General features: G+C 44.7%; 1 protein-coding gene across 1 annotated transcript in view; it reads right to left on the bottom strand.

Annotated features, from left to right (window-relative positions):
- Positions 1-12930, bottom strand: part of TOP1 (DNA topoisomerase I) — a 67002-nt gene that overhangs the window by 1551 nt on the left and 52521 nt on the right. Inside the window, exons 10-20 of the mRNA XM_035548020.1 lie at positions 10951-11072; positions 10135-10257; positions 8414-8601; positions 7698-7842; positions 6484-6627; positions 5285-5470; positions 3972-4040; positions 3213-3327; positions 2356-2483; positions 1193-1287; positions 263-412 (exon numbers count right to left, since the gene is read on the bottom strand). Of these exons, the coding sequence (XP_035403913.1) occupies positions 263-412; positions 1193-1287; positions 2356-2483; positions 3213-3327; positions 3972-4040; positions 5285-5470; positions 6484-6627; positions 7698-7842; positions 8414-8601; positions 10135-10257; positions 10951-11072 (1465 nt within the window). The remainder of the gene's footprint in view (positions 1-262; positions 413-1192; positions 1288-2355; positions 2484-3212; positions 3328-3971; positions 4041-5284; positions 5471-6483; positions 6628-7697; positions 7843-8413; positions 8602-10134; positions 10258-10950; positions 11073-12930) is intronic.

Raw genomic sequence — 12930 nt, 5'->3', positions numbered from 1 at the left:
GCCTCCCAGCAGCACACCCTGCAGGTTCTCTGACCCACCACCTCCCAGTGCAGCGCTGGCAGTGGCTGGCACATGACATCTGCCTCAAGAGATTCGTTTAAAGCTTCCCCAAACCATTTTAACATGTAAGGGAAGGCCAGAGAGGTCTGTCTCTATGTGCACAGGGGCACTGCTCTCAGCCACAGCCCTTGTCTACTACCTGCGGGACTGCACACAGGGGAAGGAGCAGTTCCCTCCAGCACAGCCCAGGGCAGATGCTTACCAAGCAACAGAGATCCTGGGATCCAGATAGTTGAGTTTGGAGGTGCCCAAGGCAATCTGCTTGTTCTCCTCCCTATCTGTAGCCTGAACCTCCAGCTTCATCAGCTGCTCCTCAATCCTCTGCACTGCTTTCTTCTTGCTCTCCACTGTCCTGGGGTGAGGGAGGAAAAATATTTAATGCCTGATGCCCTACTGGGCTTGAGACAGCAGCACTGCAGGAAGGCAAAGGGACTCTGCTCAAGATAAGCAATGCCACCAGCCTCAAAAGGCAGTTGTGTCAGCACAGATAATGACACAAAACAATCAGCACATGCAATTAAGAATAGACGTTTTCAAAGAGGCAGCGCAGAAATCCTAAGCAGCAGTTTTGCTTTAAAGGGTTGGAAGCAACAGCCTCAACTATACTGATGCTACGCCCGCTTTAAATCCAGCCCAACTTTCCCTCTCTAAAAGTCACATAGAGATTCTGCCTTCAGAACTCCCTTAACTCAGGACCCCTGTGACTATTGCACAGAGCGCACACAACATCTGCACTGTGAGCTTCCAACAGAGCAGAGCAGGATCCAGGAAAGTGCATTTGCAAGTGGATAACTCCTGGCTCCCCTTAAAGATGGCAATGTTGCACGCTCGATCCATTACTTTGCTTGGTCCTGGGCAGCAGGGTGGCTACACTGGCACTGGCGGGTGCTCAGGGACACAGTGCAGACTAATGCTAGAGGCCACATCAGGAACCGCAGTGTCGGGACACCCTATGCTCCTCAGCTTGAAGGCCATTTCTTCATGCACAGAAGAAAGAGGGGACAAGAAAGCTTGAGAAAGTCTTCCCAAATCTCCTGGATCACAGGCTGGGGAAACAGAACACAGGGCTGAAGCACCCATTTGGAGCTCAAAGTACTGGGAGCGTTGCACAGCCTCGTAACACCAGCCTTACTTTTTAGACTTCTCATCCCTCCGGACCTTGGCATCAGCTTTGGCGCTTTTCAGTTCTCTCCTGGCATCAGCTAACTGCTCCTTCTTGGCATCGATCTAGGAGAGGCAAAACCAGAGGGCAGCACTGTGAACAATCTGCAGACAACTGTGACGGTCACCCCTGGACAGCATGACCAAGGGAGCGAGTTTGTGAGCATGGTCAGAATTTATCAGCTCTCAGACACAGTTCTGCAGAACAAATGGGCCACTAGCCTCTCAGTTTGCTGCAAGTCCTATCGTGGTGAAAAGCTCCCCTCAGAAAACAGGGCCCTAGTATTGTGTTCCCCCCAAAATAAGGCCAAAGACACGGTGGCGCTGACAAAAAGCTACCAGAAGCTTTCTCACACAGCTACACCCAAGTGTGTCTCCAGCGTGTCCCACCAGTACCAGCTCTGATGGCACCACAGAAGGATGATCCTTGTTCCCTCAGCAGGGATGGGTTCTTGCCACCAAATCCTACAGGCTGAAAACTGTTAAGGCTTCAGGCAGCTCTCCTCTGGTAAGTTTAGAATTCAGGGAGATTTAGCATTTTTCAGCCCCTTCAACCATTCCCCAGGCTCTAAGATCTAGGGTGAAGGCAGCCATGTTAGGTGTTACAGAAGCAGGGGTCACTGCAGTGCCAAACCAGAAGTCCTTATGTGAAGGTTATTCTAACGCCAGACCAGGAACAGACCTAACCCCTTTGGACCTCATGGCCTTCACCAGAAACAATCTGCAAAGGAAGAGGTCAGGTCAGAGGGGCATAACGCACCACGTACACAGCCTGCACTGACAGTGGCCTGGGATTCACGCAGTAGGAACGGATGTCCACTCTGGGCTCTTTAGGGGACGCAGATCAGAGCTAGGCTGCTGCCCTGAAATTTTGATGGCAGCAGAACACTGCTGTGTGATGGATGGCAAATAAAGGGTCTGGTCTTGGTCTTTAAAAGTAAAAGACGACTAACTGAAGTGTGGTCCTTTCAGCTCTATATTGTGCTTCTAGAGTCTGCCTCTCCAAGCAGGCCAATCTCTGATGCAGCACTGATCAATTCCTGACAGGGGAGAGCAGGCTCTGCTTCCATTTTTCCTCATCTGAAAGGAAACATGACTTGTGAGATGCAGCAACTCTGTACTTTGCTACAGTACCTTGCTCTGAAGGTTCATCATAGACTTCTCGAAGGTCTTCGGCGGAGCCCTCTGGTGGTTACACAAAATGGCAACCGCTCTGTTGGCACGGTTATAGGAAAGGATTTTCGCTGGGATGTTATCGTCCGCTGCAAAGTACAAGAAAGTGGTGAACAACCAGTATTCTCCAGGGCCAAGGAGTCCCAGCCAGCATCCCACCATCCCTGCAATCTCACAGCCACTGCAGAAGTGACCTTGCTCTCTGATGGAACAGTCTCAACACTGCGCTCTAACCACAGTGCTAAGAGCCTGACCACTTCCATCCCAAACCCTAACTTTCTGTGCTGGTTCCATCAACAGCAACAAAGACATTTGCCACTCAGGAAGCACATCCATGCTCAGAGTGAGTAGAGGGCAGCAGGACCATACTACTCAAGATGCTGTTGGACTTCAGTTTCCTCCAAACGTCTCCATTTTGTAAAGTTGTTGAAGTGCAAGGGAGCGGTGCTCAGCAGAGAAGTTGTTAATGAGCAGCCAAGAAACATGGGGCTGTTACAGATGTATCTGCCTTGCCTGCCACCTACAGCCTTTTACAGCTAAGAGGAAACAAGTGGAAGATTTGGTTAAAGCCAGGCATATCTTGGCAGGCAAACCATAGTATGCTCACAGATGAGCTTTGCACTGCCCCAGTGCTGGGCTGCTCAGCTACCCCCAAAAGATTGGCAGCAGATTTTTGGTCAGACTTCAGCTCTTTGACATTTACACTGGGAGAACTGCAACCAGGCAGTGGTATGCAGATACAAGGTTAAGCTGAGGAAGGCAGGTCTGGATTGCAGGATGGGAACTGTTCCCCTCACAGCTGCAAGGACAGGACTTACGATTAGTGAGCTCCTTGAGCTGCTGCTGTAGCGTGATGGAGGCGTTGTAAGTACGGAATACCTTGGCTGTCAGTCCCTCCATAAGGTCTTGAAGATGTTTATTTAAGATACTGGTCTAAAGAAGCAGAAAGAAGATGACAGCATTAGAACTGACTTCAGTAGTGAAACCTCTGGGCACACTGCTAATGAAGACACACAGTTCACAGCCAAAACCTAACTAGTGGACTCAGACCTGACACCCCATGGCCAAAAATTCACTGAAACCCCAGGAAAAGTGAGTAAAGAACCAGCAAGTATTAGACCAGGATCAAGTATCATAAACAGTCAAGTTTTCTTCATTGTAGAGGTTTTGGTTCCCAGTAGGTAGGAGGGACATGCCTGTCCCATCCCAGGGAAGGTGCTTAAACCACCACAGTGCCAAATGTGCAACCAGGGATGGCATCTGAAAATCTGTCAACTCACGATCATCTTTTCTGAACTTTGAAAAAACCTCCCCATGTCAGAGCCAGCCAAGCTCCACAGGGCAAAAGCCCATCACTTCAGGAACCTGCAGGCACAGTGAGCAATACAGACACCAGATTGAGAGAGACTCTCACTCAGGTGTGTGTCTTTCACTCAGGTCACCCAGGACAGCTCTGAAAAAAACAAGAAACAAAACCTGCTACTGAAACCATTTTTGGAACAGAGCAGCTATTATTGCCTGGTGCGGAGCGAGCCTGGTGCTCTACCACCATTCCTCACCAGTAACTACGTGCTTACATTGAGGCGGTCGAAGAGGTCATCCTCAGGCTGCTTGTTCTCCATGAACAACTGGAGATTCTTAAAAACCTGCAAGAAGACAAAACACTCGTCTTAAGGCACTCAGACTGAACAGTGCTGGGTAGAAGCAACACTGCCGAGACACCACTTAAACTGTTTTCAGGCAACACCGATGACGCTGGACATTACTTCCCAATAGGCAAAGGCCATCATCTCTCAAGACAACACTTATGTTTAAAGTTCTTCCCCAGCAATCCTGAGTCCTGAGCATCTGATGTCCTTTATGCTCACTCTTTAGATCCATATTTCAGAAGACTCGATTCTGCTCTGGCTTAGCTACCTAACAGAGAAAGAGGTTCCAAAGCTACCACCTACTCCCCTTACTCTCCATGGTTATTCCGACCAAAGAGACCCCTGAGCAATTTCCCATGGAGTTAAAGCTACCAAAACCCAGCCCTTCTCATTACTGCAGTAAATGTTTGACACAAGTCCATCCCAAACAAGTCTCACTGGGGCGGGGAAATAATCAAAACCTTTTTGATTACACAGAGACCACAAATCCCAGCTCTGTGTACTCCAAATCCCTAGTTCCCAGCTTCTCATCAACACACGTTCTTCCTCTCTAGATACATTATACAGAGAGACAGAGAGATTTCTAGTTCCAGAATAATCAATTCCCCATTATAAGCATTAAAGAAGAGACACCAAGAGCGATCAACACTAAATAAATTTAAACTGAAAAATGTTTTTTTTGTTTTGTTTTGTTTGTTTTTTCCCCCTTTAAACAAAGAAATAAGAATTCTAGATTCCTATAGCAGCTATAGGCTATCTCCCCCCCAGCATTTCATTTGCCAAGAGGTTGACACTTACGGCTCTTTGTCATTACAATCACCACAGTATTGCACGTGTTATCTAACATGCTGTGCTAACTGCAGAAGTGTGGGTGAGGTGCAAAGCCTGGTTATACCCACAAAAGCAGCCTTTTTGGACAGTGCCCTCCAGTTCACATTGCTTTATGGGGATTTGTTCTGGAATAATGCCAAGATCGCAACAGATTAGTAATTGGTGGGCGACAGGAATAAAGAAAATAACACTAAGAAAGTAGTCGTGGTTGGTAGATACCCATGTACACAGACCAGAAGTATCAGTGCGTAAGCCTTCTCCCTTTCCAAGGCACAACCAGTAAGAAGGGAAGGACATCAACTGACTTGCTTTCTGACCAATGACAAAGTACCCTCTTACTGCCACTAAGACCACGTTGACCGGATTTTTCTGCATTTCAGACTGTGTATGTGTTCGTGGAGGTGCCTTACCCTCTTCTCCACAGGGACTTTGTTGTAGTATCGGATGGAGTCTTTTCCGAGGAAGTCAAACTCAACCACGTATTCCTGGCCATCCAGTTCAGGATGCAGCTTGATATGTTCTACTCTCAGAGAGCAGCAGCCCACGGTGTCAGCTGTCTCTCCTTCTTCTTTTTCATTTCCAGCTCTCAGAGCAAGCTACATTTACACCAAGACAAGAGAGGTAAGCATTTCGAACTATCTCAGTAGTGGATAGATACTAGAAGCTTTCAGATATGGGCCTACAAATCAGGAGTGTCCACAGTAGAAGAGGGAGAAATATGCTTTTGAAGGGACAAAACAAAATTCTCAGAAACTCCCTAGGTTGCCTTTAAATGTTTTAAATAACCCTACACTAATGCCAAAAGTCTTCTATCAATCTACCAAATTACCTTCATTTTAAAAAGGAAGATTAAAGCAAGATGTTTTACCAGCTTTCTCACATTAATTAACTCGAATTATAGGGTAGTTCTGATCAACTAACAAAGTTCATTTCAAAATGTTTGCTGTTTTTTAAAATATTAGACTGACTTCCAAGTGAATTCAACCTGATATAAAATCAGAAAGTTCATTAGTTATGCACCTTCTTACTCTTCACAGTATGCTAAAGAAACACATTTTAAACAGCATATATGACAAAGTTCCCCCATTTACATCAAACCATTCTGAACACAAACTGTTAATTTGGTTGGTCAAAATCAAACGTAGTAGGGCAACAACTCTATGGGAGCTGGCTTTAAATAGTGTTAAGTGAATCAATACAACTTCAGTTTTCTTTATTCTGCGGTGAAAAACTGAGCATAATTATGAAACCTCGCGACTATGAGGTGACCAAGTAGCAGAACTCCCAGCAGGAAAACTGAAACAGCTGGAGACAAAAGGTCCACACAAAGTTCCCAGTAATCCAACTGGGAGATTCTGGAACCCAGCTGTGAATTTTGAGCTAAAACAATGCTGCCTGAAATAGCCATAGTCAGTACAATAGTTTATTGCTCTTGATTTCCAGGTAATGGGAAGGAAAAGGAGAGGGGTGGGATCCCTGCCCACCAGGAAGTCTCAGGATACCTTAGTAACTGGGCTCAATTCTGCTTTAGGAACAGACACACAGCAGTCCCGAGTATTCCCAACAGGACAGGAAAGGTAGGGGGAGCATGCTGGGGAACGAGCCTTACTTTATCAATGAAGTACAGCGCCACAGCCCTCTGCCGTACTTTCATCTCTTTGGATTTCCAATCTTCTCTATATTGATTTCGGATTTTATCTACACACTTCTTCAACCTCCGAGCTGTCTCGTACTTCTGCCAGTCCTTCTCACCCTGCAGAGGAAGTTGGAATACAGTCAGCATCAGAAAGCAGGCAGAGGACCAGTTCCAATCTGCCTCTCAAGGTTTTACAAGTATGAGTGGCAAATGGTCTCATTGCACAAAAGCACTGAGACTTCACTGCTAAAACAGCTCAGCTCCAAACTATGCTGCCAGGCAGCTGTAAGCAATTCAGATTTCCATGATATGGAAGTGCTTGCACGGAAGCAACTATAGAGACGCAAGGAGACATTATGTCTTCCGTGCTCCTCAATATATAAATGGTTTCCTCTGCTCTATTCAGATAACGCTCAGATTCTTTCATCTGTTTAATTAAATACCCATAAAACGTACAAGCAACACCACCAGTTCAGTTCATCAGTTTTATTATATGTTCAAGTCATAGCAAAAAAAAGATGTAAATTAACAAGGAACAGATTTCTCTCACACTTGTAGGACAAACTCCTCCTTTCCAATACAGGAAAAAAAATCTCTTCGAAAAATGATTTTATGAGAAGAACTTAAATTCTATCTCCAAAACTGGATACTACTTATCTTTCAACAGGCTCATCATTTCTTTTATGGAACCGATCCATTGTCCACTTATTTGCTCCCACAGCAGGGTTTGCTTTCCTTCAGCCATGGGCTCCTTATCAGTCTTCTCAGCCAGTAACCTGGCCACGTTTTAAATTTTAGAACTGACTAATCATCAGCCCATGGCTAGAATTTCACTACGTGATCAGGCAGGGGCCAAATCAGGGCCAAAAGAAGATAAAATATCCACCAGAACAAGTCAATTCTTGGGTGAATTATCGCCTTTTCAGCTTATAAAGAGTAAAGGATTCCTACAAGGAATGACACAATATTGCTTTTCAATAGGTACAGAGTTTTCAGATTTCATCTCTCTTGTGCAGCAGTTGCATTCTGTTTTTCAACGCAGAACAGAAGCATGTGTACTTTCATATGAATTCAATCAGCACAGGATGAAATAGCAAGATACTTACTTCCTATCACTCTCCTAGCCAACAGCTACATTTGCTTCATGACCAGTATTTTCTTCTCACTATTATCAACTAAATCTGTACCTTAATTCTTGAGCTGGGGTTCAACATGATGTATTTGATAGAGCCTTGGATGTTCTCAGTCCACGACACTAGCCAGGTAACCTTGTTATCATGCCGAACCTCCTTCCATTTGTGTCCTGGTGGAGGGGCAGGGATCTTGGAATCCCTGCACAGAGTTAAGAGGACAACAAAAAAAGCTATTTAAAGAGATTTTTAAGCTTCAAAATGGAGAGAAGTAATGAATACCATCACATGAAGAAAGCACAGGTGAAGAAACCAAGGCAAAGCAATTACAAATTTCAACAAGTGGGAAATCATGTGAATCAGAGTAGCAAAAGATCAAGTGTAATTGCTATCAGTGGGAACACATTCCTAGGACCAACTTTGATTTGTGGACACTATGATAGTGAAGATGTTTATCAGGACAGGACCAAAGAGAAGCCCATCAACCTCTAGCGTTTAACAAAGCAGGACAACCTACCTAGTAGAAAATTAACGGTAGGCATTTGCAGCAGGAAAGAATGTATAAGCACACGAGGATGAGGAAGAAAATGCGTCGACAATGTTCTACATGAAACTCGTGACAGTCTTGTTCAGTCTCTGCTTGTATGACTCAGTTTCTTATCCGCGTTAAGTCTAAGATAGGCAGCATGTGTATCTCTACATGCTTGCACAGGAACCCCTACCGGTTTTTAGAAAAGCTATCCTAACTAGAAAGCAAAGCACCCAGTGCTTACTTGCTGCAGTTAATGATGATATCTTCCGGCATGATGCGTCTCTTCAACATGCCCATTTTGGGATGATTCCCACGACCTCGGAAGAGACCTGGAGGTTCAATCTTAAAGTTTGCGATCCTCTCTTTGTGGTTGTCCATCACACAGTAGCCATATTCCTTCAATAGCCGCTCATTTTCCTCTTTGATTTTCTGGAAAAAGCCAAAAGCAAAGATGAAATACTATGCCCAGCACCACACATCTCTACATAATAAGACTGAATATTTTTGATATTTGCACTCCAGTAACACCAAAGACCAACTCAAAGCCATACTCCGGTCGTGCCAAGCGCTGGACCAACACACAGGGCAGCAGACTGCTCAGGTAAGTATTCATAAAATGCAAGAAGCAAGACAAGCAGGAAAAAAGGAAAGAATGTACAAAAACCCCTCTTAAAACCTGTATTTGAGTGGAACAGATTAATATTTATCTTCACCAGCCCTACTTTGCCACAACAGAAGCATTTACTTCTACCACATACCACATCTACAAAGGCCATTTAAGTACAACAGCCCCACCACAGTACTGCTGGTTTAGAATCTATATTCAGCCCCAGAACACGCACGTGACATCCACTGGACATTACATCTTGTTGTTTATATAGGGGGAAAAAAAAGCTTTCTGTGTCTGAACTCAGCATCAGAAAGCAGGCAGAGGAATGTCTCCAGTCTGCTGCTAAAGGCATGTGAAGTCTGTGTCAGCAAATGGTCTCAAAGGCAGAACACGGTCTCCTAAGAACGTGCTGAGATTTCACTGCATACTTCTGTGCTTGAACTCTAATAACATGGAAGGAAAAGTAGGGAAAAATAAAAGCATCTCAGCCCAAAATAAACTATCTGTCCCATAGACAGCACTGGTGCACAAGCTAAGAAACTTAACAGTAAAAGCCACTTCTGCTCCACTTCAATAGTTACTGTGAGTGGGAACCGGGAAAGGCTCCCCCATGTATATCAAACTGAAACAGCAATATGACATGGGCTCTCTACTTTGCCAGGACTCCTGACCCCAAAGGCTGTAATTCCAAGCCACCAGGCCCCTCACTCCAAGGAGAATTGCTGTAGTGTTGGAAAGGATCAACTGAGAACTTGAGGCCAGTTTCCAACTTTTATTGTAGTACGTTTCATGTAGTATGTTTCATTCATTCAAAATCTACTTTTTTGCCCACAAGCCACCGTAGCCATGCTACTGAAAATAAAATTCCGTTTTTGATTACAAAACTGCATTAAGTGGAGACCTAATTTTAAAGATTTTTTCTCAATATATCTTACTCACAACTATCACTGAGACATCCATTTCACTATCCTCGATTTTGCCCTTCAAAACTAAGGAACTCTTAAAATAAAAATCTGTCCTTACCTGAGCATACACTGCTCATTACTGGCCAGGGACCAAGGGTCCCATCAAACATAACACCTCTTATTCTCTTTATTTACCTAAGCAGGATCAGGAGCCTTAACCCTGATCACTATCATTTTAAGTCAGGATGAAGGTCCAGCTGCAAACACAGTGCTTTGCACTACTTAAGCTGCAGAGTAAAGATTTCTACAATTAACATGAATGTAATAGTGTGAAAGCTAGTAAACACTGACTTATAAATGGCAAGGCAGGCAGAGGAACAATTACACTAAGATGTTTACAAGCCAGCTAAGCATCAAGAAGTCTCCTAGAATAATCCCCTCTGGTACCTGTTTCTCCTCCTTGGACATCTGTTTCCTAGCTTCTGTCTGAGCTTTGAAATACTGGCTCATGTGGGTGAAGTCACACTTGCTGAGGTTGGTGATAGTGCTCTTCTCCTCAGAGGTCATTTCCTTGCAGAAAGAAAAGTAGTGCTTTACATTTTCATACACGTATAATAGAGCTCACCCTACCCGTGACAGCTTAAACAGAGACAACGCATAGGTTCTCACAGTAATCCCCCAAGAATCCCCAAATTCTTGTACATGCTGACTCCAGCTAAGGTCAAAGAGCAAAGGACAAGAAACAGGGCGTATACAATGCGTGGCCTCATCTCTGCAAGCCCTGGGCAATGCTGCACCACCTTGCAAACCGCTCTCAACTAACAGGGGCTGGCGCTGTTGAGGGAGTAAAATCCAGTAACCCATCTAGGAGAACTGGGTCATCTAATCTAAAGGGTTGACCTTGTGGCTGGTAGGTTCACTGAGGAACGTCTGGCTTTTAGGTCTTTGGAAAGGGCTTCCTTCTGCTATAAGGAAGGCCCTTCAAAGCATTTAACGGTCAGATCAGCTATAACCCATCACGCAACAGGCAAATTTGGTTCGGAAAATTCTGACATTCAGTTTAGAAACATCTGAGGGCCTTCCTTCCTGGAGAAGCTGCAGGACTAACTGGAAACCTCATGGCAAAGGCCTGAGGCAACTTGCAGTTGCCACAAGCTAGCTCTCCTAGGCAGGAGCCTAGGACAGCAGCCTCTGTTCACTGCCTAGCAGCGAGGAGACACCAGCCACGCCTGCAGTCACCATAGCCCGAGACTACCCGCATACCTTTCTCCAGTCTTTGAAAAAATTTTTCCTGAAGATCTCCTTCGTAGTGTATTCATGATCAAGCATTTTTGCAAAGAATGTGGCAACTTCTTCTGCTTTGGTGCTCAGCTTCATGACTTTACCTACAAAGAAAGGTTGTATTTTTAAAGCACGTGGTAAAATTAGGAACTGAAGCCAGAAAGAAGCCACGGTAACTCCCTTAAAGGACAGCATACTTTTACCACTCTGAAGTTTTTCACAGAAGTGTTACATAGTACTGCAAATTGGATGGGCAAAAGAAACAGAGGAACACACTTGCTTGACCTACCATCAAAGATTTTGAAAAAAAGTCCTCTCTGGAAGTTAAACATTATAAAAAAGCAGTAACAGTCTGATGTGAGGTCTGAGAGATGCAGGGCAGGAAGGGGAAAAGGCCTCTTGCAGGAAACCCTGTGCTGAGCCCTCCCCTGTGGTGCGTACGCTCCTGGGGAGATACTGCTGTTTGAAGTGGAAGAGGCAAGGAATTTCATTAAAATTCATATTCCGGCACTCAGACATATGGGAAATACAGGCTCTGTGTTCCTCTCCTACCCACAGACAGACATGCCTTGGAACACCCCTTCTAGCCTTTAGCTATTTCTAGCCAGGAAGAGCCCTTCCTATATATACACACCACAAATAGGCTGGAAAGCGATGCCAAATATTTAATTCCCCTTCATTGCAGGGAAATGTGTCAGGATTCTGCTAATAGCCTGAATCCTTCACTGTGGGAATGCGTTCCTCCGTCTCCAAATCAGGCTCAAAAGATAGTCATTTTTGAGACAGACTGAGCTTTGGGTGAGCAGGGGGGTCACATTTCAGCTTATCTGCAAGACTGCAGTACAAACTGAAACTGCTGCAAGGAAAAAGACTAGGACACAAGGGAACGGAGGCTGCTGCAACACCAGAGCTGTAGATTCAACAACATCTAACATTCCTATTGAGCGTCTTTTCAGTCCAGACAGCATTCCTGACAACATGTGAGCGAACCCCGTGAAGGACTTTGCATGCAACTCACATCTCCAGCTAGTTGCAAGGAATATTTGAAGTCCCCGTGGGCTGGCAGGCAGTCAGCACCTGGGGATTTTTTAATGACTGTTTTACTGCACAAAAGTCAATACAAGAAACACTACGGTTGATCCTATGCTAGTGGAAAAAAATAGCATGCTTTTGATTTACTCCATGGTTGGAAAAGTTACAGCATCTCCAAAATTAAAGCATGGGAGTTTTCTATAGAGCCTGAAGATCCATAAAGTCTTGTAAAACGGGACTTAGGCAAAAAGTCCTCCCAGTGATCTGAGAACATCGCACAATTAAACAAAACCAACAGAAACTCTGCCAGTTTGTAAGCTGCAACCTAAAATACTACATTTGTTTGCCTACAACAGGAAATGGGGGAAGGGAGAGACAGCAAGGGAAGTGTTTTTTTTCCAGGCTGCAAGTCTAGCTTGAAAGAGGCTATCAAGTAAGCAACACATTATGCGGCTTAAATGACCAAAGTTGTTCCCAAATTGCTAAAGAGTAGTACAGGCTCAGTCATCTTTACCTAATCGCTTTAAAACAGATTTCATTGTACATAATTCCCACTTTTAAAAAAGTTTGAAAAAGCTCTCAGTGACAGTATTATATATTAAAAAAAAAAAAAAAACACAACAGATTTATTTCAGAGCCCTGAGCATTAGTTTGCTGTCGTAAAAACCGAAAGTCAGGGAGCAAACCCAGGGACATAACAGGCAGAAGAGACCACACCGCAGTGACAAACACCACTGCCATCATCTCCACTGTTATCTTGTCCATCTACAGAAAAACAGCGAGTTCAAGCTGCCTTAAACACACAAGTTCAAGCCGCCTTTGTGGTACGAGCAGTAGCTCATTAACCCATAGTCACTCAAAAATATAGCCAAGCCCTTAAAGACGGCTTTTGGCATTTCAGACTCCCTGAGCGCGGTATTGTAAGCACTG

This window comes from Cygnus atratus, chromosome 16 (genome assembly GCF_013377495.2).
Source record: "Cygnus atratus isolate AKBS03 ecotype Queensland, Australia chromosome 16, CAtr_DNAZoo_HiC_assembly, whole genome shotgun sequence".
Classification (NCBI taxonomy): domain Eukaryota; kingdom Metazoa; phylum Chordata; class Aves; order Anseriformes; family Anatidae; genus Cygnus; species Cygnus atratus.
The sequence above is the reverse complement of the archived record's forward strand: the minus strand, read 5'-3'. Positions and strand labels throughout refer to the sequence as shown.